This window comes from Oryzias latipes, chromosome 9 (assembly GCF_053564925.1).
Source record: "Oryzias latipes strain Hd-rR chromosome 9, Olatipes_Hd-rR_3.1".
Taxonomy (NCBI): Eukaryota; Metazoa; Chordata; class Actinopteri; order Beloniformes; family Adrianichthyidae; genus Oryzias; species Oryzias latipes.
Genome location: NC_136245.1, coordinates 14,028,463 through 14,052,709, shown reverse-complemented (window position 1 = coordinate 14,052,709; position 24,247 = coordinate 14,028,463). Strand labels below are relative to the sequence as shown.

Genomic DNA, 24,247 nt, shown 5'->3' with positions numbered 1-24,247 from the left:
TACAGAGTGAAGGAGAAGGGTAATTAACCCCCCCCCAACACAAAATCCTCCGGCGGGCGGCCATGTTGCGCACTCAAGAACGCACGCAGCTTGTAATGGAAATGAATACAATGGAAATTAATAATTAGAACGCAGTAAATTTGTCGTATTTCCTCGCGAGACAGAAACTTCTGTTGTAGAATGAGGATGTGTTTGTGCTTTTGTAACCACGTGTGTGTGAGTTGAGGGAGCGCGCCGCGTGCAGCGTAGAGGGGGTGACAGGCGCGAGCCAGCAAAAGGGAGTGAGAGGCGCGGCGCAGGGAGTGAAGGAGAACACTAATAAAAGGTTTCCCCCAGAAACCCTTGAAGTCTGAACACAGGACTAGCAGAAAAAGTAAATTCACAGCAAAGATCAATGTGTTTAATGTGTTTATAGTTCCAATCACGCACCATATGCAGAACTTTAAAAAAAAAAAAACGTTAAAAAAAGTGCGGTGATGCGATGATGTCATCACCGTGATGCGGTTATCGTCACACCCCTAAGTAATAATGCTGCAAAATTGGAATGTTTCCTTATGACACCATGGGGAAAAAAGCTTATTGTTAGAAGATATTGTCACTCAAACAAGATTTTTTTTGTTTTTAAATCCGAAAGATACAGACGACAGATCAGGTGTGTATTGTCACACCCCCACATGCCACTGTCTCTCCCTACATGTGTGCCACAGTTGGCACGTGCCGTAAATCTTTGACCGCTTACGCGATCAACATGCAGCATATTTATGTTATTTGCTTAAGAACTGTACAATATTACAATAGTACAGTGTTGCACACCAGCGCAAAGCGTGATTTTGGGATGGCCATGGTGCAGTGGTAGGGTGATTGACCTCTGATTGGAAGATTGCATATTTGATTCCCGCCTTGCCCGTTCATATGTTGAAGTCTCTTTGAGCAAGACACTGAACCCCATCTTGCCTCTGGTGGAAGGTTGGCGCCAGTGTTCAGCAGCGGAGCCGCCATTTTTGATTTATTTGATTGATTGATTTCAAGCATTGTAGTCAAAGCAATAAAGAATTTACACATATTTATTAAACTCATTGCAGAAATGATGAAATGCATAGTTTAAAAAGACAGAAAATAAAACAAAACAAAAAAGTCACTTAAATCACATTTTGCTTAATTAAATACAGTGATCATTAACTAAAGTCAAGTAGAGCTTGATTTATTGCTTGAATAGGAGTGGGAAGAAGCGACCTTGTACAATCCCACCCCTTCTGAGTTAATTCATTTTATAGTTTTACAGTTTTTGAAATCCGGTTCTGATCCGATTACTTTTCAAGTAACAAAATAATTGATTATCTTCAGAAAACATTCATTCATGATTTCAGTATACAGTATCAGTAACCAATATGTAATAATCATTGATTATTATTAGAACACATTATCACAATAAACCAGTAATTATTGCTAAACATTGGAGATCAAGTAAAGAAAATCAATAGCTTATTGATTGTAATTTAAACATTCAGTAATCATTATTGCACATTACAATGTAATACTCATTTAATGTAATTAAAAGAGCTTTGATTATTTCACCACAATCAAGTTTGCAAATTTTTGGAAGTAATTTGGAATTATTCAAACACCTATTGATCTGTAACTCCTCTTATCGTCATATTGTGAAATCAGAGTTTCTTTATACCTTTTCTTGACTATTTGGATATTTGAATTTTTTTTTTTTTAGCTCATTACTTAACCCTTTCCAAAGTTTAGTGCCACACACTGACACAGAGAAACTTTTCTTTGTGATTCTTATCAGTTTGATCTTAAAGTTCCTACATCCCCTCAGTTTGTAGCCTCCTTCATTTTCTAAGAACTGTTTTTGGATATTGAATTGTAACGATTTCCCACTGAGTCTGTATAAAAGTTGTGCGGTGTAAACATCCACAAGGTCATACAGTTTTAAAAGCCTAGATTGATAAAATAAATTGTTTGTATGATCAAGATATCCGGCTTTATGTACAATTCTGATGGCTTGTTTTTGAAGTAAAAAGAGAGGATGTAGTGAGCTCTTATAATTATTCCCCCAAATTTCAATACAGTAGGTCAAATATGGTAATATTAAGGAGCAGTACAATAAATATCTACAGTCAGGACCTTAAATATTTTGACAGACACATTCTTTCTAATTTTGTTTCTGTACATTACCACAGTGAATTTAAAATAAAACAACTCAGATGCCATTGAAGTGCAGACTTTCAGCTTTTATTCCATGGGTTGAACCAAAAGATAAACATAAAAATGTGAAAAACTTAAGCATTTTTTAAACACAATCCCTTCATTTCATGGGCTCATAAGTAATTGGACAATTGACTTCTATGCTATTGCATGGGCAGGTGTGGGCAATTCCCTTGTTATGTCATTATGAGTGAAGCAGATAAAAGGCCGGGAGTTGATTAGAGGACTTGTGCTTGCATTTTGAAGATTTTGCTGTGAACAGACAACATGCGGTCAAAGGAGCTCTCCATGCTGGTGAAAGAAGCCATCATTAAACTGAGAAAACAGAAAAAAACATGCGAGAAATTGCTGCAGTATTAGGAGTGGCAAAATCAACAGTGTGGTCCATCCTGAGAAAGAAAGAAAGCACTGGTGAACTCGGCAACGCAAAAAGACCTGGACGTCCACGGAAGACAACAGTGGTGATCGCAGAATGATCGCAGAATCATTTCCATAGTAAAGAGGAACCCGTTCACAACAGCCAACCAAGTGAACAACACTCTCCAGGAGGTAGGCGTATCAATATCCAAGTCTACCATAAAAAGAAGACTGCATGAAAGTAGATACAGAGGGTACACTGCAAGATGCAAGCCACTCATAAGCCTCAAGAATAGGAAGGCTAGATTGGACTTTGCTAAGAAGCATCTAAAAAAGCCAGCACAGTTCTGGAAAAACATTCTTTGGACAGATGAAACCAAAATCAACCTCTACCAGAATGATGGAAAGGGAAAAGTATGGACAAGGCGTGGAGAAGCTCATGATCCAAAGCACACTACATCATCAGTAAAACACTGTGGAGGCAGTGTGATGGCCTATGCGTGCATGGCTGCTAGTGGCACTGGGACAGTAGTGACACTAGCCGAATGAATTCTGAGGTGTTCAGAGACATACCATCTGCGCAGATCCAGGTGAATGCAGCCAAACTGATTGGGCGCCGTTTCATAATACAGATGGACAACAACCCAAAACATACAGCCAAAGCTACTCAGGAGTTTATTAAAGCAAAGAAGTGGAATATTCTTCCACGAAGTTCCAAACAGCAACTGAAAGCCGCTGCAGTAAAAGGCCTGGCAGAGCATTGAGAAGGAGAAAACCCAGCATCTGGTGATGTCCATGAGTTCAAGACTTCAGCCTGTCATTGCCAACAAGGGGTTTTCAACCAAATCTTAGTAATGACCATTTTGTTTTCAGTTATTTCATTTGTCCAATTACTTACGAGCCCATGAAATGAAGGGATTGTGTTTAAAAAAGTGCTTTAGTTTTTCAAATTTGTATGCAATCTTTTTGTTCATCCCATGGAATAAAAGCTGAAAGTCTGCACTTCAATGGCATCTGAGTTGTTTTAAAATTCACTGTGGTAATGTACAGAAACAAAATTAGAAAGAATGTGTCTCTGTCCAAATATTTATGGTCCTGACTGTACTGTCTGTTGTATTCTAATATATTTTTATAATTATTTATGATTGAAATACTTTTTGGGACTTTAGTTTGTCTGTGTCTGATGTGTTGCTTCCAATTTAGTTTGTCATCGATAACAACCCCTAAGAATTGGATTTCTTTCTATTAGGACATTATTTATTTAGATTGAGAGCTCGGTATTGGCGTAGTTACCAGAAAACATCACTTTGGTTACCTAGGTTCAAAGATAATTTGTTATAATCCATCCATGGTTTTATTTTGTTTAAGAGTTGATACGTTCCCTATGATTGTCTGTAGAATAGAGTGTGTTTGTGTCATCAGCAAATAATGAGTTTCATAAGCTTTGAAACATTGAATATATCATTTATGTATATATATTGTATAGCAGCGGGCCCAGAATTGATCCTTGTGGGACACCACAACTTAACTCAATGGTTTGTTATGTAAATTCATCAATCTTGACAAATTGTTTTCTTCCCGTTTGATCATCAGCCATCAGTGTGTGAATGTGTGTGTTTGAATAGGACTTTGACTGTAAAGCGCTATGGGCCTTTTAGAAAGGTAGAAAAGCGCTATACAAGTACAGTGGGGCAAAAGAGTATAAGAGTTAACGCAAGTAATGTAATTCCAGCAGATTCCGAAGCTGAGAAAATGGTAAACAGCGTATACAGTGGGGCAAAAAAGTATTAAGTCAAACACCAATTTTTCAAGTTCTCCCACTTTGGATTGGTCAACAATATGAAGGGTCCATCCGATTGGTCAAAAGCTTAAGGGTTGTATTTGATTTGTTAAATACTTCAAGCAGCTATAACATTGTGTAACCATTTAAAGTAACCATTTATCGGAGTTCACACCATATTTTGTGATACGCATATTGCAAAGACCTGCTGTGGAGACATTTTATGTTCAGGAAAACTGTTGGAGTGATTTTAGAAAATAAATATTGAACATTCCTTATTATAATTAGAACATCATCATTATCCAACTTACCAGCCAATTTTTTGTGAGGGTCAGAATTTCATAGCAGCATGTATGGCTAAGATGGCAATGAGCAGAAAGATGAAATAAAAGTATACACATTTAAACTCTCATTTCCCATTTCAGCTTTGTTCAAGTCACAGAGTGGCATAACCAAAGCCTGTATTATATCTTTTTTTTCACAATTTTCTTCTAAAATCTTTTAAATTGCTGTTGTGGTAATCATCTCTGAGTGCTGAAAGATTTTAAAACTCAAATATTCACATTTGGTTCAACACAGTTTTAAAATAAGAAGCTTCTGTTTATTTATTTAAATGCATATTGATTTAGCCTTTTGCTGTCATGTGTGTATTTTAAATCAAAGATTAATATGGACCTATATAGTTAGGACATAAAATCCATGCAGTTGGAGATAATTTGGGCTGCAGAGGAAGTGACAGAACCCTGGCAGACTGGTGCAGATAACACTATTTGCATCAGATGGGCCTTGTGCATGAGCAGACATGGTAACCGAGAAATTGGCTCAAGATGTGGAATAAATCAAAGCTTTGGATCTTCTGTGCTGCAAGTAGAAGTTCTGCTCCAACCACAACAAGGGTGAATTGGCTTTATTTTCTTTAAAAAAAATACAAAAAATGCCAAGCTTTGAAGCAGAACTGTTAAAACCGACTTGCTTCTCTGTGCACACAGCAATCAAGAAGGGATTTGGGTGTTTTTCTCAATACAGCAGTCCTTGAATAGGAGAAAAAAGGCACATCAGTCAAACTGGTGGCGATAATTGAATCTACTTTATGGTAGTAAACAGTTCTCACAATGAAATGATCTGAATTGTCCTTTCAGCAATCTACAATTATGATTCCAATGGGGAGCAGGAGCTGTGTCTTCAGGTGGGGGACCCAGTGCACATACTTGAGAAATTTGAAGGTGAGTGCAAGCACAAAACAGGCCCCAACAAATCCCTCTTTGCCTTTCTGCCACGTTGTTCTCTCTCGAATCTGATTCAGATGCTCCACCCCATTTACGTTTTTATTTTTTATTCTGTTCATCTATGCCCTTAGGCTGGTATAGGGGTTACTCTCTACGAAATAAATCCCAGAAGGTATGAGCTGTATTACTACTTTAACTTCACTTTAAGCATTGTTGACGCATCGTATATATCAAGTATTTATGCGGATACTAATTAATTGTTTCCTCAGGGTATTTTCCCAGCTTCCTACATCTCCTTAAAGGAGGCTCGGGTTGAAGGATCAGGGTGAGATCATACACCAGTAAACATTTTATTTTGATCCAAATACCCTTTTTTTGTTTATCATTATTTTTAGAACAAAATGTTAGTAGAATCATGACATTTGATGGTTCTCTAAAGTTTTTCCTAAATATAAGCAATCATTCATTCATGATGATTCACATGAACTAGTTTTGAATGTTGTCATTTAAAGTACATGGCATGGTTTAAGAGGAGTGAGCCGTATTTTATGTTTCTTTCTTTGCGTCTGATAGCCAGCAGGAAACGATTATTCCAGCAGATTTACCGCTGGTGCAGGAGCTTGGGGCTACCCTGAGGGAATGGGCGCAGATATGGCACAAGCTCTATGTGGTATGTGCAGACTTCTCTCCCCCTGTTTCATTTTTGTGAAAATGTTGCATTTCTGTTCTGTGAAACAATCCTATTTTTAATGGGACATATGCATGTTTATCTGACAGGCAAACAAGATAACCTTGTTCAGAAGTGTGCAGCAAATGGCCTACAGCCTCATTGAGTATCGATCTCAGATAGTGTCAGGAACGCTGCCCAAAGATGACCTTGTAGAGTTAAAGAAGAAAGTCACTGCGAAGATTGATCATGGAAACCGGTATGTATCCTGCTTTCTCCTTATACTACAATCAAATGAAGTCTCTTGTAAATGTCACTGTAAAGTTTTATATGCCTAAGTCACATCCCTATAGTAGTCGTCATGAGATTCTGTCTGATTTTTCTTGCTGCATAGGATTCTTGGGTTGGACCTGGTTGTGCGAGATGAGGCAGGAAACATGCTTCATCCCGACCGCACCAGTACGGTCAGCCTGTTCCGGGCTCACGAGACCGCTTCCCGCAGCATTGATGAAAGAATACAAGAAGAGAAGGCACCGTTCATTTTCATTTGTTTAAAGTCCCCCTATGACAAGTTTTTTAAACATTCCCAATGGTTTTTTAAATTATGAATAAGAATTTTGTAATTTTGTTTGCTAAGATAAGTAGCCCCGCCCTTGATCACCCCTTTTCTGATAATAGCAGCTGCACGAGTGAAGAGCTTGACACAAAAGACCGAATGCAATTTGCGCAGCAGAGGCGGCCAGTTTCAATGTTCAATGGCACAGATAGGATCCCAGGTCCTGCGACACGATTTGAGCGACAGGCGCACCACAAAAGTCTCGCAGTTGCGCAATTTTTAGCGGCGCACAGCAGAGGGCCAGAGTTAAAAAATCTGAACTCTGGCAAGGTCGCCGCGTTGCATCAACCTATCAAGGACTCTACTTTGGACACGCGACGTTTTCGGTAACAGCGAATCTGGTGGATCGATTCCAAAGGTTCTCCTCCTGAACGCCCATCCTGGCTTCTTTTGGGCGAAGGCCGGTACACTGGACAGTCTGTTGCAGGGGCCATGGGGCTGGGGCTATCCAGATACCTATGCCGGCTCCCGGGAGGCAATCTGGCGGCTAGACAGAGACTTGCTGTGGGATGGGGAGCCAGCCTGCTCAGACCTCCTGAACTTTATGATATTTTTCTTATTTTCATCGAGGTATTAAAGAAAAAGGTCCCCTGATTCTATTCTTGTTTTTATTTTTACCCACTGGTTAATGCGGGACTGCAAGCCTTCAAACTCGGTCAGAGAGAGAACACAAATGTGGAAAACACATTTCATGCACCTAGTGAGTGACAGCTAAAAGGACTTTAACTTTAAGTTTAATTTTCAATCCTTGCGGCCAACAGGACGCACTTTAAACACGTGCTTGGAATGCAGCAATGTGCCATCTTCTCTTCTCCTGCACCTCATCTTGTGTGCATGCTGGATGGGGCAGATCAGGGAGCTTGCACATGTGCTCCTGGGCCGTTGTGACATCACAATGGCTCATTATTTCAAACAGAGCTACTTTGCAACAGTTTGATTGGCAGCGATTTAAAAGTAAAAATACTCAGAAAACAAAAACGAAATGATTTCTTATTACAGTTGTTCTCTTTTAGAAAAAAAATGCCACACGTACATGTCAAAAACTCAAAAAACATGATTTTCCCGGAGGGGGACTTTTAAATTTCATCCTGTTACCAGATCCCCTAGTTGTTCTTCACGTTGCCATATCTCTGCCTTTGTTTTTATGCAGACTAAGCTTCAAAACCGGAAAATGAGTTATCAGACCCTTCTCAGTTCGGTTCACACCTACAGCCTTCTCATGAATCTGAGAAACTTTGTGTGCAACATCGGGGAAGATTCGGAGCTGCTCATGTCCCTCTACGATCCAGACCAGTCGGAATTCATCAGGTCTCCAATCTTCATTAATAAATTAATCACTAATTTAAAAAATAATTCTAGTTTTATGCTGTCAATTTTAAAACCTTATTGACAATTATCTAAAACTGGGTAAAATAAGTGATTAATACGTGTCTTCTGGTGATTGATAGAAAATGCTCCAAGTTGAGGATCAATTCAGAGAACATCTGTAGTGCTGAGATGCTGCAACTTCTGCTGCATTTTAAATGAACAATCAAAATGATAAAGGGGGTTTTTATTCGAGGGAATAGAAAGCAACAATCCGCTAAAGCTGTATTAAGTAGAGTACATTCAATTCTAAACAATTAGCTGCTTACAATGTTACTAAATTGTACAAATGATATGAAGCTTAAAGTATGGATGAAAAGAATGCTTTGAAAATACACGTAGGGAAAGTGAAACTTGGTGCTTTCCTGAAGAGTTTCACTGATTCAACTTTCATTAATGCTAAATAAAAGATCCAACTACAGGGTTTTGATGAAGGGTTCATAAAGCTGACAGCAAAACAAATGCAGCACTGCAAGTTTAATTTTCCCCTTTTTTCCTGAGACAATCTGTTTTTTTTTTTATGTGATTTTTTTTTTTTTAATTTTTTAATTTGAAATCATGCAGCGAGAACTTCCTGGCAGACTGGGACAGTAAGGGGATGCCTAAAGAAATGACAAAACTCAACAACCTGCCAGCCCTATTCACGGTAAGTGAATTCCCTCCAACTGACAATGTTTTTTCCATTTCAAAGCAAAGGTCTGAAATCAATGCAGGAAAGGAGGCAAAGTTTTTGCAGAGTATCGCTCAATTTATGCTCCAAACTTACACTTAATATTCAACATAGGCTCATAGGGGGCTTAGTTGTCGATTGTTTTATGGCACATTCAACAGTGTCCTGCATATGTGCTACCAGGAGGTGGTTGAAATGTAATAAAACCCCATCAGTCAGGAAAAAGAGATGTATTAGGCATGATTTTCTGCCCTAGAGACTGCAAATTAATGCCCCTTCCACATAAAAAATAAAGAAGAATATGGAAATGAAAAATGTGGAGAGCAGTGGTTTTGTTTACTGTTCTACGGCACGCTTTCATCCTGTTATACTCGCCATCTGGGCTGGTGCCATATGACACAAAATCACCTGCTGATGAAAAGAGAAGGTCACTGCCTGTTGTATCTAATTCATGTCATGTGCCATAACAAATTATGTTTGTGTTCAGGACCTGAGCAGCAGTGACTTGATGAGGCAGCGACTCTTCCTGGTGTGTCAGATCATCAGGGTGGGCAGCATGGAGCTCAAAGAGGGCAAGAAACAAACTGGCGGTCTGAGGAGACCGTTTGGTGTGGCTGGTGAGCTGTTTTATTTAGTTTTTAAATTATGTCTTTTGTCAGTTTGCTCCAGTTTACGTTATTGAGTTTATGAAAAAAAACGCTCCTCCCTTGCAGTAGTGTGCCTGAACGAATTGTTTACCAATGATGGAGCTATTCGTCAAGCAAAATTGCAACTTTTTTTTCTGAGCCTTCCCAAATAAAAGCTTTCAACTAGAGATTTTTCCTGCAATGCTCAGTTACTACTTTTTTATTTCTGATTGGGTGTTAAAGAAGATAAATGGTCCTCACTGGTGTTTCAGCAAATTGACTGAAACCAAATTCTTAAATAACATTTAACTTCAAAATAATGTTGTTAGCCAGGAAAAAAAAATCATCTTTCTAAGAAAAGAAACTCAGAGGCTTTATTAAGGTAGAGGTCAAGAACCATTCATCTGATTTACCATATTGACTTACTGCTGCATCAGGGAACAAAGGAGTGAAATTTACCACCTGGCTTTACTCATTGTGAAAGTAGGGAATTTTGCAGTGTTGCTTTTAGAAACAAGCAAGGTAAATACAGCTTGCTGTTGCTTGTTCAGTAAATACTAAAACTGTTTAATGTCTCACTTCTATTAATGTGCTTATTTATCACTGCAGTGATGGACATAACAGACATTGCCCACGGCACAGTTGACGATGAAGACAAACAGCATTTCATCCCCTTTCAGCAGTGAGTATTTTGATGCCAAAACACTTGAGCCGTTACAGCCTAAAGTTAGCTTTTTTTGCAACAAAGGTGAGGGAGGGCTGATAGGGAAATTATTAGCTAAAAAGCATGTTTTGCTTCCTTGCCTCTTGTACATCGGACATGTAATTGAGTTTTAACATCTCCATTTTGCTTCCTTTTACCCTTTTGTCTGGTTTCAGGGAGCATAAACACATGGCCTAATCACACAGGAAATCATTTCTGACATGTTGACTGTTTGAAGGACAAACATTTCTAAGAATTTAACTTTTCTCTTAAAAAAAATCTTTGGATGGAATTGTGCTACATATATTCATGAATTCATTTATATATATTTTAGTCTGCTTTTGTGTTTCTATGGCAACCAATGGATTATGTGGTATTTGACTCTCCAAAAAGTGTTTCACAATTCCAGAGCTTTACTAGGTCACACTTAAAACATTTGATAAGAGTAGAAACCTGGCGTTGATACTTCTGCATTTTACTTCTCTATTCAGTACGAAAAAATAAAAAACATTTAAATTAGAGCAGCAGACTATTAAATCCCAAAGTTGTACTGCTGTTTTCATCGAGAGTATCATTTTAAGAATTAGTTTTGTTTATTATGTGCTTTAATTTTAGGTGTTATTGTTCCTGGATAAAGGGACTCTCATGGCTTATTAAGCTTTAGTCACAACTGCCCTTATGGGTTGATAAGGGAGTGTCTGCGGGTGAAAAATGGGCAAACCCGTATGGGGCACACGAGTGACCCACACGGAATAGCAAAGGTGGTAGCCTGCTCAGTGAGCCTGTAGAGCCAGAATGTCCATGCACGTTTTCTTCTACGGGAACTTCTACGGCACAGTTTGACAGCATAGCCTTTATGTCATAAGTGCATGCAGTTTACATTTTCTTTACGCTCACTTACCAATACACTTGCTACACATGACGATCGTATGTTCCATTTTCATGACGTCCCTTGAGGGACACTGTAAGGCCCATCTGTACTCCCCTTTAAGATGCAGCCACACCTCCCCAAAACCCCCCATTGGCACGGAAAACCCACAACAGCCGTAGGGGTTAACCCCTCCCTACGGATGCATATGACTGAGGCTTTAGCATTGAAATCCAATCGACATTTTTGACAAGTTGTAGTTTAAATAAATTAACATTCCTGAATTCTAATCACCATCATAATTCATGGTTTCTCGTTTTTGTTGAAGATATGCAATTGGCATTTTTAATCGCCGTCTTTATTTTTCTTGTCATTATTTTTTTGGGAGTGATTCTTTTAACTGTAAACTACTTCTAAAGCAAACGGTGATGTGCAGTCATTCATATTTATTACAAAAGCCATAATACTCAGGATGTTGACACAGAGATCAATACTGTCTAATATCAGTCATTTTCTAAAGATGGGCCATTTTGTCAAAGGACTTGGCTCAAAATATTTTTTAGTTGTGTTGTTGGATTTAGTTGTCAACTATTCTGCAGATTGTACCACATTGTAATGTTCATTATAGAAACTCTTCAGCAGGCAGAGAGAAAAATAAATCCATGAAATTATGGAAAAGATTTTGAATGAATTTATTTGCAAACGGTGTAGAAAATAAGTATTTGCTCAATAACAAGTTTCCCTCAAAGGTCAAACGTTTTCTGAAACTCTTCATCAGGTTTGCACACACTGGTAGCTGCTGTTTTGAAAAATTCTTCGATGCAGATCTTCTCAAGGGCTGTGATTATTTGGAACTGTTGCTGGGGAATACAGACTTTTAACTCTCTCTACAGATTCTCTTTCGGATTGAGGTCCAGAGACCTCAGCCGTACTGGAAGATCCAGCTTCGGTTCATCCCCAATGCTCTCACTGGTGGAAGGAGATTCTTTGTTCAAGTCTCACCATACATAGCCCCATACATCCTTTCCTAAATATAAATCAGTCGTCCTGTGTCTTTTTCTGAAAAGCAGCCTGAAGCATGATGTTTCCACCCCCATGCTTTACAGTGGGTATGCTTTTCTTCAAATCAAATCAATTTAAATCAAACTTTATTTATAAAGCACTTTTCATATAAAAATATAACACAAAGTGCTTTACATTAAAACACAACAAAATATAAAAATAAGCATTGACGATTTAAAAATAAATAAAATAAAATAAATAAATAAATTCTTGGGCGGCAGCTAAGTATTTGTCTCCCTCCAAACACGGCGAGTGGCATTTATACCAAAGAGTCCAATTTTTGTCTCATGTTACCTCCTCTTGATCATCCAGATGGCTTCTGTAAAACTTTAGTTTGGCCTGGACATGTGCTGTTTTAAGCAGGGGGACCTTTGGAGCTCTGCAGGACTTGAATTCATGTAATGTGATAATGTAGTGTGTTACTATAATAACCTTTGTTATTGTTTTTTCTTTTACTGAAGTGAGAATGCACATCTACAGCTTTCACCTGACCTGTCACCTGTCCAACATACTCAAACTTAATCTGTACCTTTGATCCTAAAGTGTGAAAGAGGAAAATAAAACAAGCAAGAGGACCTTTGCTTACTTTACACAATCTGTAGTTCATAACTAATCAGATGAAAAATTGGCTGGATATTAGATGTGATGTAAAGAGGCCTTAGATTTTGTTTAAGATTCACAGACTAAAGCCACATAAGTACTTTTATTAGATAATGTTCAGACAATTTTCTCATCTTCAGCACTTGCAGACAGTGCGCTGCACTTCTTATGTCTTGTAAATAGTATGATTTGGTAATTACATTTCCTCTGCAAGTCTTACAAATACCAGATTCATTACATAGACTTGCTCTGCTTCATTTATAACTTTCAAAAAGTTCAAAAATATAGTTTAAACTCCCCCCATGACAATATGTTTTAGTGAAAGTTTCTCAGAGGTATTTTAATTGTGATTATGAAGTTTTTAACCAAAATCCCACAACCTAAATGTCTGAAAAAGCAATATTTTATGTTTCCAAAGTCTCTTCTACATGGGCGTGGCCATTGGTGCTGAGCAGCTAATAAAATTATATACAAAAAAGAACTTTGATAAACATGCTTTGAGTTGCATTATATTGCACTGACTGTGGCACATGCAGATTGCTGAATTAACTTGCACAGCACATAATAGGAAATGCCATAAAGAAAGTGACTATTCGCATGTAATTTTCCAAACATGTGCAGCCAGTATTTGGTATTTAAATGAACCTTTGATTAAAAAACAAAAATCGATGAATTAAATTGTAATTTCAAAAAAGTCCTGCGGTGTAGCTCAGCAGTACTACACAACTGCTTACCATTTTCCTGTTTTGGCCACTTGAGGTATGTGACATGTCTGGAAGGATAATGGTGCATCTCGTCAATAAATCCAGACTGCCTCACGTTTCCTCTGCGGCTCTTCTGTCCATTTATTTGTCACCTGTCAGCGACGCTGGCAGCTAATTTTTCTTCTTCTTATCCCACCATCTCTCCCCCAGGATAGCTATGGAAACCTACATCCGCCAGAGGCAGCTCATCATGTCTCCGCTTATCCCCTCCAGAGTCATAGGAGAGAACGAGCCGCTCACGGCTGTCTTCAACAAAGTCATCGCCACGCGGGAGGTCAATCACAAAGGCCAGGGTAAAATGAAGTGCTCACAGACGGTGCTCTCCCTTGTGATTTCAGAGGGTCACTCTAAATTAACCTTTGTGTTTAGGGGAGGGGAGGTGTGGGGGGGGGGATGTGTGAGGGATATAAAGATGTGTCCTTTTAGTGTCTGTCTCATTGAATTTCTTTACATATCGGCTCGCCAGGACTGTTTGTGACCCTGAAGCTGCTCCCAGGGGATCTTGCTCAAGTCAGGAAGGACTACCCACACTTTGTAGATCGCAACGTTGCTATTGTCAGGAAAATGGGCTTTCCAGAGATAATCCTCCCAGGTGACCCATTTGTTGCTTTGCATTGCTCAATCATGGCTATGTTAATTGTACTTTGAGTTGTAAGAAGGTTTTTTTTTTCTCTGGACATTCGACAAATAGCCTGTTATTTTGTCTCTTTCCAGGAAATGTCAGAAATGATATTTATGTAACCTTACTTCAGGGAGAATTTGACCGAGGGAAAAAGAAGACCCCCAAAAATGTCGAGGTCACAATAAGTGTGCACGATGAAGAGGGCAGGCCTGTGGAGGTAACAAAAAACAAAACCACACCTTTTTATGTCACTTTAATGTTTATTAGTAGGCTTTTGGTGCTTAATGTAAGGTTGCATCTTTTTGTAGTCATCCTTATAATTCATAGTTTATGAGGCATGGTCCTAATGGAATGCATGTCCTGTGGGCCACCCTTTATATAGGATCATCAGATTGTGAGATGTGTCATTTCTATTTATTTATTTATTACCAATAACTGCATAATTAATAAATATTCTTAGTTACTTTAATGCTCTCGGGTGAAACGCAGAATGCTCTCATGCCATGACGGAAAATTAAGTAAATCCTCTAAGATGTTGGCATGTTTCACTTCTGCCTCACAGCTCCTCTTTTTTGTGGAAGTTTTGTGCTAAGTTGTTTGCTAAGCCATCATGGTTTTGTGTCTTTTTTCAAAGAAAGGGGCAATTGTGGTCTTAACATGCTCTTGTGACATTTTTCTGATTATGTTGGACATATATGAGAAAATTAAGCTTAAAATTGTATTTCTGACGATTCAAATAGATTTCTTTATTCAAATTGTTGTGAATCAGAAGCAGATGAAAAAATGCTGTTTGAAAAAGATTATATTTATGATGTAGAAAACATGCTGGGTGGGCCACAAGTTTTCTGCTCAGAGCTTTCAGCAATATGGATGGGAAGGGGGGTGGGGGAACGCATTTGCAATAGATCAAAAGAACATCGGAGTGGGTCTTCAAAAGGTTTATGCTTTTGACTTAGTGCAGAACTCTATCTTGCACTGAGGAACACACTGGAAAGCTCTGTGACAACATTAAGATTTTAGTTGGAGTCACAACTTTCCTGTCTTGTTAGTAACTTCACTCATTTATTTTCCATAGAAAGCGATTTTTCCTGGGGCGGGTTGTAAGGGCATGACAGAGTACAAGTCTGTCATATACTACCAGGTGAAGCAGCCTTGTTGGAATGAAACGGTGAAGGTAGGATCACTTTAACAATCCCTGTTTCCAGTGTTTGCATTTATTTAGGGTTTTCTCTGGAGCTTTTTTTAGACTTCCTTATGCCTTCCCTGGAAAGTTAATAGAATATTTTTCTCATGCATAAAACAGCTGATTCACACCGCAGTTACTTCCCTTGACCTTTCTCTCTTCTCTTCAAGGTGACAATTCCCATAGAGGATGTCTGCCATTGTCACCTGATTATGACGTTTCGACACAGATCCTCCCAAGACTGTGAGTAATCTGTTGTCTGTTAGATCCTGACCCTGTGTTGAATACAGCTTTTTTAAATAGTCCTGCACTCTCTGCGTCCGTGTATCCTTCAGCCAGGGACAAATCAGAGAAGCCCTTTGGCATGGCCTTTGTCAGGCTCATGAGAAAAGATGGGACCACACTGAGAGACGGCAGGCATGACCTTATCGTGTATAAGGTAGAGGGTAATATTTCAATCTTTGTTTTTGTTTTTCCGAGTAAATTTGACGTCCTAGTTTAAAAGACAAACTCACCAGACTATCGAAACTAATTATGCAAAAGTATGTCATGAAAATCTGCCGGTGGGTAGATGGATTATGCATGAATCTCTCCTTGATCAATAAATATAAGATTACGTGTCCATCAATCAATATGCACAGCTCATTCCCTGTGTTGTGAACTTTTCAGGCGGATGTGAAAAAATCAGAGGATGCAAAGGTTTATCTCACATTGCCGGCAACCTGGTCTGAAGTGGAGGAGAAGGAGAAGCAAACGGGGAAGCAGTTTCAGCATTCAGGAGCTATTCCTGTGACTAAAGACAGCTTCCAGATCACCACTCTCACCTGCTCCACTAAACTCACTCAGAATGGTACCCCGGGGCTCATCAAATTTTCCCACTACTCTAGTCTGAGACTTTGATAAATAATAGATGTTGTGTCACAAGTCATTTCAAAGAAATGGGCCTGAATTTGTGATAGATAAGCACAGCAGTGCCATTGCTGTTACCTCAACAAAATAACTGCTTTGTATTTGAGTGGTTCTGTTTTTGATTGTGTTTGTATACAATTTTTTTTAGCACATCTACCTCAGAGGAAGAGTTTGTTGCTTAAGAATTTCTTAAATCTTGTTTTTTAAATAGTGGACCTGCTAGGCCTTCTGAACTGGAGGTCTAACTCCGAAGATCTTGACAAGATCTTGCGAAGACTCATGGAGGTGGAAGGAGGGGAAATTGTAAAGGTAGAACCTTGCATGGATTTGCTTGTTTTACAGTGAATGCAGTTACTTTGCAAAGTTCATTTTTCTTTCTCTCTCATTGCGTTCCCAGTTTCTCCAAGACACACTTGATGCTCTGTTCAACATCATGATGGAAACCTGCCAAAAGGACACGTACGACACCTTGGTGTTTGACGCTCTGGTTGGTTTTCATTGAAATATTGCTGGATCTGCTGGAGACTGTTAAAGCTTAGTTGTCAGAACTTTAAGTTTTACCTTCGAGGCCTTTTAATTAAAGGCTCTGTTCTTAAAAAAAACAATCAAAAAATAACAGATTTCAGATTTTAAAACACTTTGGATAGATTTTAATTCTGGTAAACACACCAAATGCTACATATCTCATTAAAGGCGTTCGCTGTGGTCTTTTAAAAATTTGCCGTTTTTAGGCAAAATGACTAAACCTGCGTCATTTTCTACGAAACAATTTCTGCTAAACAGCAGTAGTTCATGAGAAATACACCTCTGAGTGTGGGCAGGACTGTTGGCGTGGAGCATCCCCCCACCCCCCCTTTTGCTGAGTGCTCGGAGCAGGTTTTTAATGCAGTGGAAAGCCAGCTGGTAGAATCAGAGCAGCCTGGATGATGATGAAAAACTAAAAATGGCCAATATTGGATGAAATGGGTTTGATGTCCATAGTTTAATAACTTGGTAATCAAACTTTTACTTCAGACTTTCAGTTTTCTTTTCTTTTTTTATGTCAGACAACTTTTCCATCAGAGAAGCAGTCAGTAAGCATGTGGTCGGCTCCATATTTAAGCAGCGTCATGCCTTGCCCAGCCCATCCCCCATGCTGGATGCCTGCAGCTTCAAATCCAGCCATTCAAGTAGCTCTTAAACATGTTTGCATCTTGATGTCAGCTGACAACATGTCATATAAATTATTCTCCAGCAAAACCAACCTTCTAATGTAACGCAGCACAAATAGGAGTTTGTAGTTTGCAAGAATAGCACCTTAATGCAGATCTCTTGCGGCATTTATAACATGAAATTTGACGTCTTTTGCTTTAAACGATGAACAAAATTGCAGAAGCCTTGCTGTGCTGCGAGGCCCTGACAAACCTCACATTGGTCTTTTTAATGCTCTGATTTGTGTTTTCTTCTTTTGTTTATTAACAGGTGTTTATAATCACACTTATTGGTGACATCAAATTTCAGCATTTTAACCCCGTCTTGGAAACCTACATTAGCAAGCACTTCAGTGCCACTTTGGCTTACTTGTGAGTACCCGCTCTAGATTCCCCCACCTTTAAAGGCTTATGGATGCTTTTTATTTTTAGTACGTTTTGCACCAATGCACTTCTATCCCACCCACGCCCAAATTACCAGGAGACTTTAATGCCTCATCTGCCTTCTCAGGAAGCTAACCGGGGTGCTTAACTATTACGTGGGCCATGCTGAGGATCCCAGTCTGACAGAGAAACTCTTCTCAGCACTCAAAGCTCTCAAGTATCTTTTCAGGTTTATAGTACAATCCAGAGTCCTCTATCTCAGGTATGAGGACCCCTGCCACACATAAATCCATTAAGCATTTAAATATTTCAAAGATGACGTCTTGCAATGCAAGCGTTTTTTTTTCTGTTCTTTTTTTTCTTTTTGCTCAGGTTCAGCGGAAACAGTGAGGACGGCGATGATTTCCTGAACTCCATCCGTTCGCTTTTTCTCTCCTTTAACTCTCTCATGGACAGACCTCTGGATGAGGGAGTGAAGATAAAGGTACAACATGTTTGGTTTTCCTTTTCCTGCCTTCAACGTTAGTTCTTGTTTTGTAAAGATTACAACATTATTTCTAGATTTTTTGTTTGTTTTTTTTGTCTAAGAACAATGTGTCTTGAGTTTGTATTTCTTTATTTCATGTTGTTATTGTTGTTATTTTTGCATGAGTGAGTAATAATCCAGCTGAGAAAAAAAAAGCGCTTTACCCCTAATGACAAATTATTGAATTATAATACAAACTGATTGCAAAACAATTTGAATTCTCTGCAGGCGATGTCATTAATAAGAAAAAGAGTTACAAATGAAAAGCTGTTTTGCTGTGTTAAAAAAGATCCCTGATCTGTATTCTGATGCAACCCGATTCTTTGCTTCTACAGGGTGCAATATTGAAATATCTCCCCAGCATCATTAATGACGTTCAGACCGTGTTTGATCCTGTGGAGCTCAGGTAACTCGCAAGAGAGTTCGCACAACGGGACATGAAAATAGCCTGTCTCGGTGCAAATTACCTTCTGTACTTCTGAGTTAAGGTGTTGTTTTCCATTCCCGCTGCTGTAAAACTAGCTAGTCATCTGCCCTTCTTATTGCTTCTCTAATTGAAAGATGTGAAATATATTTGCACCCGAATTGTCTTAGCTGCTCTTTAAGTGTTATTTTTTTTCCCTTTTTCTTCCTTGATTGATCTCTTTTCAGTGTTCTCCTAACAAAGTTCATTGAGAGCATTCCAGACTTGCAGCTTGTGCGTCAGAAGCTGGGCTGCATGTGTAAAATGGTGGAGAGTGACCTTTTCAAGCAGCCAGGTGAGAGTTCTCGCAGCGCTGAAACCATCTAATGACATTTCAAACGAGCTGAAAAAAAATTAAAAGTATAAGTGAGCTGAATGGCGGGCACTGCCACACTCTGTTATCATGTGGTAGAAACCTGCTATGGACTCAGTTTCTCTCCTGTCTGATCACACAGAATGCCGGAACGTGCTGCTGCCACTGGTCACCGACCAGCTAAGTGGCCAGCTGGATGACCACTCCTGTAAACCGGACTATGAGGCTTGTGTCCAGGTGCTCAGCACATTGCTGGACAACCTGGATCGCAAAGATGTGGTAAGAAGATAAAACACAGTAAGGGTTATTAAAACATTTACAATGTTAGAGAGGCTGTGTACCAATTTTCCAAATATATTCAGTGACTTTGGGCTTTTTAGAATACACTAGCACATCAGCACAAAAACTGTTCAAACTTGAATGCGAAATTTAAACTAAGTTTTATTTTTTATTTTTTTTATTTATTTAAAGTCTTTCCAGTGGTCTTTTTAATTATGATTATGATTTTTTTTTAACAATATTTATAAAATCAGCTGGTACCGGGCCGCAGACTGAAAAAAATGCATACGCTTATTAAGATTATTTCCATTTAGTTCATTTTCTGATACTGAGAAAAGTTTTATTTTGGAAAACCACTGGATTCTGTTCACCATGTCCATCTGTCCTGACGCATCACGTGACCTTGAGCGTCTGCTCGGACCGTTAGCAGCTCTAAGCTAAAAAGCTAATAAAGGCCAAGCAATGAAACGTTTATGGGAAGTTTCTTTTGGGAGCCAGGGAGGAAACTGAAGAAAAGCCTTTGACTTCAAAGAAAAATAAAGCTGCTATTTACAGACAAAACCAGGAGTCTTCCTCAAGATACAGATTTATTGAGACAGTTGTTCTGACGTATCAGTAGCCGCTCTGCCTAATATGCAGCAATTGACTCTAGAATGTTTCACAATTGTATATAATGAAGTTGCAGACATGGTGGATTTATTGTTTAGGATTATATTTAGTAAAAAAAAAAAAAAAAAAAAAACTGTTCTACGATGTCATTTGATGTCAATTACTAATACAATATCAGGGAAATGTGAGTAGTAGAAAACTGTTGTCATCAGCAGATAGACCAATTGAGATTTTTGTCACATGAGATGCTGATAGGTTGGAATAGTTCCACAGAAATCCTTTTATGGTAATCCTTTTTTTTTCCAAAATGTTTTTCAAACTAGAGTTCAGAAAGACTTTACCAGTCTTTCTAGTTTTATGTTTTATGTAATATTTATGGGACGTTTATTATAATTTATTGTAGCTTAGTTTGAATTCCCTTTTCAAGTGAAAAAATAGTTTTACTTGATTACTTGTGCTTCTTTAGAAGATCACAAATGGAAGTTCTTGAGTGTCTAAGGAAAAGTTTGTTACAGTAAAATAGTTTTTGTCCAAGATACTCAGCTTGTCATACTGTAACTGTATGCATTTAAGTGAACTCTATTCAAAATGTATTTGTTATTTAGCCCAGAAAACTGTAGCTGGTGTAGACCACTGAGCTATTTTAATTTTCTTTTGCTCCAGAAGGCGAGGTTCAGAGCTCAACCTCCCATGGGTTCCTCACAGTTTAACTGCTGTTTTGTGAAACCTGTGGAAGCTTTTGTGAGGGTTATGCAGGAAGTTCAGTGGGGTGGGAAGCCCTTGGGCCAACCCAGGGCTTGCTGGAGGGATTGCATATTTATGTTGCATTTTTCCATTCATTTTACGCTGTTTTGTTTTGGAGTGAAACGACCCAGAAGTATCCCAAGCGGCAGTCAGAATGCGAGCTAGTCAAAGCCTCTAAATGCCAAAGAGATGCAGTTTGCATATTTTTTAAGAAGATTCTTTTTTGGTTAAAATGCAAAAAAAGGAAAATCAACAGAGAACACATACATTTATGTATATCCCACCTTTTTTTTGTAATTCACATACACTTGCATTTTTGAAGGAGAATATTACCGTAATTCCAATTAAGTTTGAAATGTTGTAATTTGAGCATTGTAATGTGAGTAAGTCCACATTAACAACAGCCTCCATTTCGAGGTAACCTGAAGTGCAGAATGATTTTGTTTCGCCCATACCTGTCACTTTCTCCATTGAAGTTCTTCTAGACCTCCTGCTTTCTTCTGAAATCTATGAAGAAACTTAAGAACTTACAAGGTTTAATGTTGCTTTCACCAAAAGAAATCTGATGTTTCAAATTAAGGAGAAGATCCTTTTTAATTTATGTGGAAACTAAGAAAAAATGTAAACTTTGAAATTGTCCATACAGTTTAGGATGATGTGTTCATAAAAGTCATTGCTGGGATTTTCTCCAGAAATATGGAAGGAAAAGGTCCAGCATGTTGACAAACCACACAAATGTTTTTCATCCAAAACTGTCAAGATACGCCCATCAATTTAAAGTGTCAGGTTTGATGTGTGGAAGATCAAAACATAAGGGGATTTTACTGGTAGCTCAACACAATATTTAAATTGGAACCGGTGGGCAATTTTTCATAATATTACAACAACTTACAAGTAATTTCATTGATTGAGGCTGATTAACATGGCAACAAAATTCCAATGTTTTAGTGTGCTTGGTTATAATACTTAGTTAAAATTAGAAAATTAAATAAAAACTGAAAGAAAATACAAGAAGCTGCCCAGAAGACCAAACATCCAGATGTGTAAGTGGTTAAAAAAAGTTCCTATTTAAACAGGTAACAAATATTATTAAAACTTATATTAGAAAAGAAAAAAGACTTCTAATATATTTAAATTTAAAAGATAAGTTTGTGGCTTTTACAGAAACAAGTCTTTGTTCAAACATCTATTGTACAAAAACACTCTTCAAAATAGCTTTTCTTTCCTAACTCAACACAATAATTAATTTAATTTAATCTTAATAAATTGGTACTTTTTCACATATTAGATTATCTATCTGTATATGTGGTAAATTAGTGACTGTTCAGCAACATCTTGAAAAAGCTGAGACTTCAATCGTGTCTGTTGAAATATGAAGATTTGTGTGAGAAAAAAAAACCTGTTATGAAAGTGTAATGAAGTTTACACAATTGACCTTTTCCCCAAATGGAGCGCTCTCTCCCGATAAGTCGGCGTCTCCGTGTTTGTGCCTGAGGCTCTTCTGTGTGTGCAGGGTCCCACCAGAGGGCACATCCAGCTGATAATGGAGCGGCTTCTCCGCAGGGTTAATCGCACCGTCATCAGCATGGACCGAGATTCACCTCTCATTGTAATGTTTCCGCTGAAAAGTGCACTCATTCAGATTTTGGCAAAATTATTGAATGTGTTTTGTATGCTTTTTTTTTTTTAAGGATGATTTTCTGTGAAATGCCTTGAGTTAATAGCTGTCATGTCTTTGGCAGGGCCACTATCTCGCCTGCATGACTGCCATCCTGAAGCAGATGGATGACATGCATTACACCCACTACATCAGCACCTTCAAAACAAGACAAGATATCATTGTAAGTGTCTCGGTTCCTCCCTTGTTGGCTACATCTTGTCCTGAAGCATCTCATCAATTATCGGCATTAAACCACCCTGGCCACTTACTGCTCCTTAAGGGAGTATTGATTACAGACATTTCATGCGGTTGATTGCACTGACATGATGAGGTTGTCGTGAGTTTCCGCAAAGCTGTGGGGGCATGGTGTGTGACTGACGTGTACCTGCTGCTGCTTTACCAGCCTCGCTTTATTCATCCGGATTTTACTTTCTTCTTCCTCTCGCTTTAGGACTTCCTCATGGAGACATTCATTATGTTTAAAGACCTCATGGGAAATGTCTTCCCTGCCGACTGGGTGATCATGAACATGGTGCAAATGCAGGTGTTCCTGAGGGCCATCAACCAGTACTCCAATGTGCTCAACATGTACTTCCTGGACCCGGCGCATTTTGAACTGCAGGTGTGTTGTGTCTCGCCGATCACACAATCAAAGTTGAAGCATTGCAGGATTGAAACTGCAGCATCAATATTTAAATAGCCTTCTTTCCCTTCCAGCTGTGGAATAACTACTTTAATTTGTGCGTGGCGTTCCTTACTCACAAGACCCTGCAGCTTGAATCCTTCTCCCAAGAGAGACGGAATAAGATACTTAATAAGTGAGATTTTCAGGTTACCAGTGGAAATCCTTTCAAAAAGTGAGAACTCACTTCTTCAGCTAGTTGATTGAATTCTTTTCTCAGATATGGAGACATGAGGAAGACCATGGGATTTAAGATCAGGGACATGTGGTACAACCTTGGTGAGTGTTTTCCACAATCTGACAATGCCACTGTTATCAAAGAGATGCTGGAACTGATTATTCAGTGCCCGCAAATAATGCAAGGGGAAATAAGAAGGCAATATGTTTTTATTGTCCAGTTTCACAGTGTGTTGTTGTTTTCCGTGCCACATTATTAGATTTAGCCTCTGTTTGTTGAAAAGTAAAGATGCAGCATATTGCCCCTCCAAATCATTACAAGATATCTCCGCATTACAATATATGCTGCCTCCCAGGCCCCCACAAAATGAAGTTCATTCCAGCCATGGTCGGGCCCATCCTGGAGGTCACGCTCGTGCCTGAGCCAGAGCTACGAAAGGCCACCATCCCCATTTTCTTTGATATGATGCAGTGTGAGCACAACTTCAACCCCGGACGCACTTTTCAAACGGTACAACCCTGCCCCAAATAATCCAAAAACTTTAGGGTTTTGTTCATGATTTTGTTTGTGTCCTAACCTTTTAAGTTAACTTGTTTAGCTAACTGAGATGCCATGTTCACTTGTTTTTTTTTGTTGCTTTGTTGCAGTTTGAGAATGAATTAATCATGAAATTAGATCAAGAGGTGGAAGGAGGCCGAGGAGATGAGCAGTACAAAGTCCTGCTGGAGAAAACGTAAGGCAGAAAAGTGGATCACACATTTGTTTATGTTTTTTGAAAACTGCTCCAGTAACACTCCAGGGAGAACTTTAGAGCATTCTAGTTGGGTATTCAGTTCTACAGTACCTCAGAGGCTCTTCTCATTGTGTTTTAATCAAGTCTTCAGGAGACATTAGTGACAAGACATTTAGATTTAAAATCAAATCAATGTAAAACCCTCAACCACTCACTTTCTAATATCAAATGATTCCCAGAAGTGACCTGTT

At 38.7% G+C, this 24,247-nt stretch overlaps 1 protein-coding gene across 5 annotated transcripts in view; it reads left to right on the top strand.

Annotated features, from left to right (window-relative positions):
* Positions 1-24,247, top strand: part of dock5 (dedicator of cytokinesis 5) — a 58,695-nt gene that overhangs the window by 13,919 nt on the left and 20,529 nt on the right. For 3 of the 5 annotated variants that reach the window (XM_011479451.4, XM_011479450.4, XM_078952197.1), the window contains exons 2-33: positions 5,494-5,577; positions 5,712-5,752; positions 5,850-5,905; positions 6,154-6,250; positions 6,358-6,506; positions 6,642-6,777; positions 8,014-8,171; positions 8,793-8,874; positions 9,386-9,515; positions 10,134-10,206; positions 13,672-13,814; positions 13,988-14,113; positions 14,236-14,360; positions 15,219-15,317; positions 15,497-15,569; positions 15,662-15,765; positions 15,996-16,176; positions 16,447-16,544; positions 16,633-16,722; positions 17,697-17,797; positions 17,937-18,071; positions 18,182-18,293; positions 18,671-18,741; positions 18,987-19,093; positions 19,254-19,390; positions 22,257-22,352; positions 22,486-22,584; positions 22,855-23,025; positions 23,121-23,221; positions 23,306-23,364; positions 23,619-23,773; positions 23,911-23,996. In XM_011479451.4, the coding sequence (XP_011477753.1) occupies positions 5,494-5,577; positions 5,712-5,752; positions 5,850-5,905; positions 6,154-6,250; positions 6,358-6,506; positions 6,642-6,777; positions 8,014-8,171; positions 8,793-8,874; positions 9,386-9,515; positions 10,134-10,206; positions 13,672-13,814; positions 13,988-14,113; positions 14,236-14,360; positions 15,219-15,317; positions 15,497-15,569; positions 15,662-15,765; positions 15,996-16,176; positions 16,447-16,544; positions 16,633-16,722; positions 17,697-17,797; positions 17,937-18,071; positions 18,182-18,293; positions 18,671-18,741; positions 18,987-19,093; positions 19,254-19,390; positions 22,257-22,352; positions 22,486-22,584; positions 22,855-23,025; positions 23,121-23,221; positions 23,306-23,364; positions 23,619-23,773; positions 23,911-23,996 (3,475 nt within the window). The remainder of the gene's footprint in view (positions 1-5,493; positions 5,578-5,711; positions 5,753-5,849; positions 5,906-6,153; positions 6,251-6,357; positions 6,507-6,641; positions 6,778-8,013; positions 8,172-8,792; positions 8,875-9,385; positions 9,516-10,133; positions 10,207-13,671; positions 13,815-13,987; positions 14,114-14,235; positions 14,361-15,218; positions 15,318-15,496; positions 15,570-15,661; positions 15,766-15,995; positions 16,177-16,446; positions 16,545-16,632; positions 16,723-17,696; positions 17,798-17,936; positions 18,072-18,181; positions 18,294-18,670; positions 18,742-18,986; positions 19,094-19,253; positions 19,391-22,256; positions 22,353-22,485; positions 22,585-22,854; positions 23,026-23,120; positions 23,222-23,305; positions 23,365-23,618; positions 23,774-23,910; positions 23,997-24,247) is intronic. The other 2 variants (XM_078952198.1, XM_011479452.4) reach the window with 1 other exon arrangement.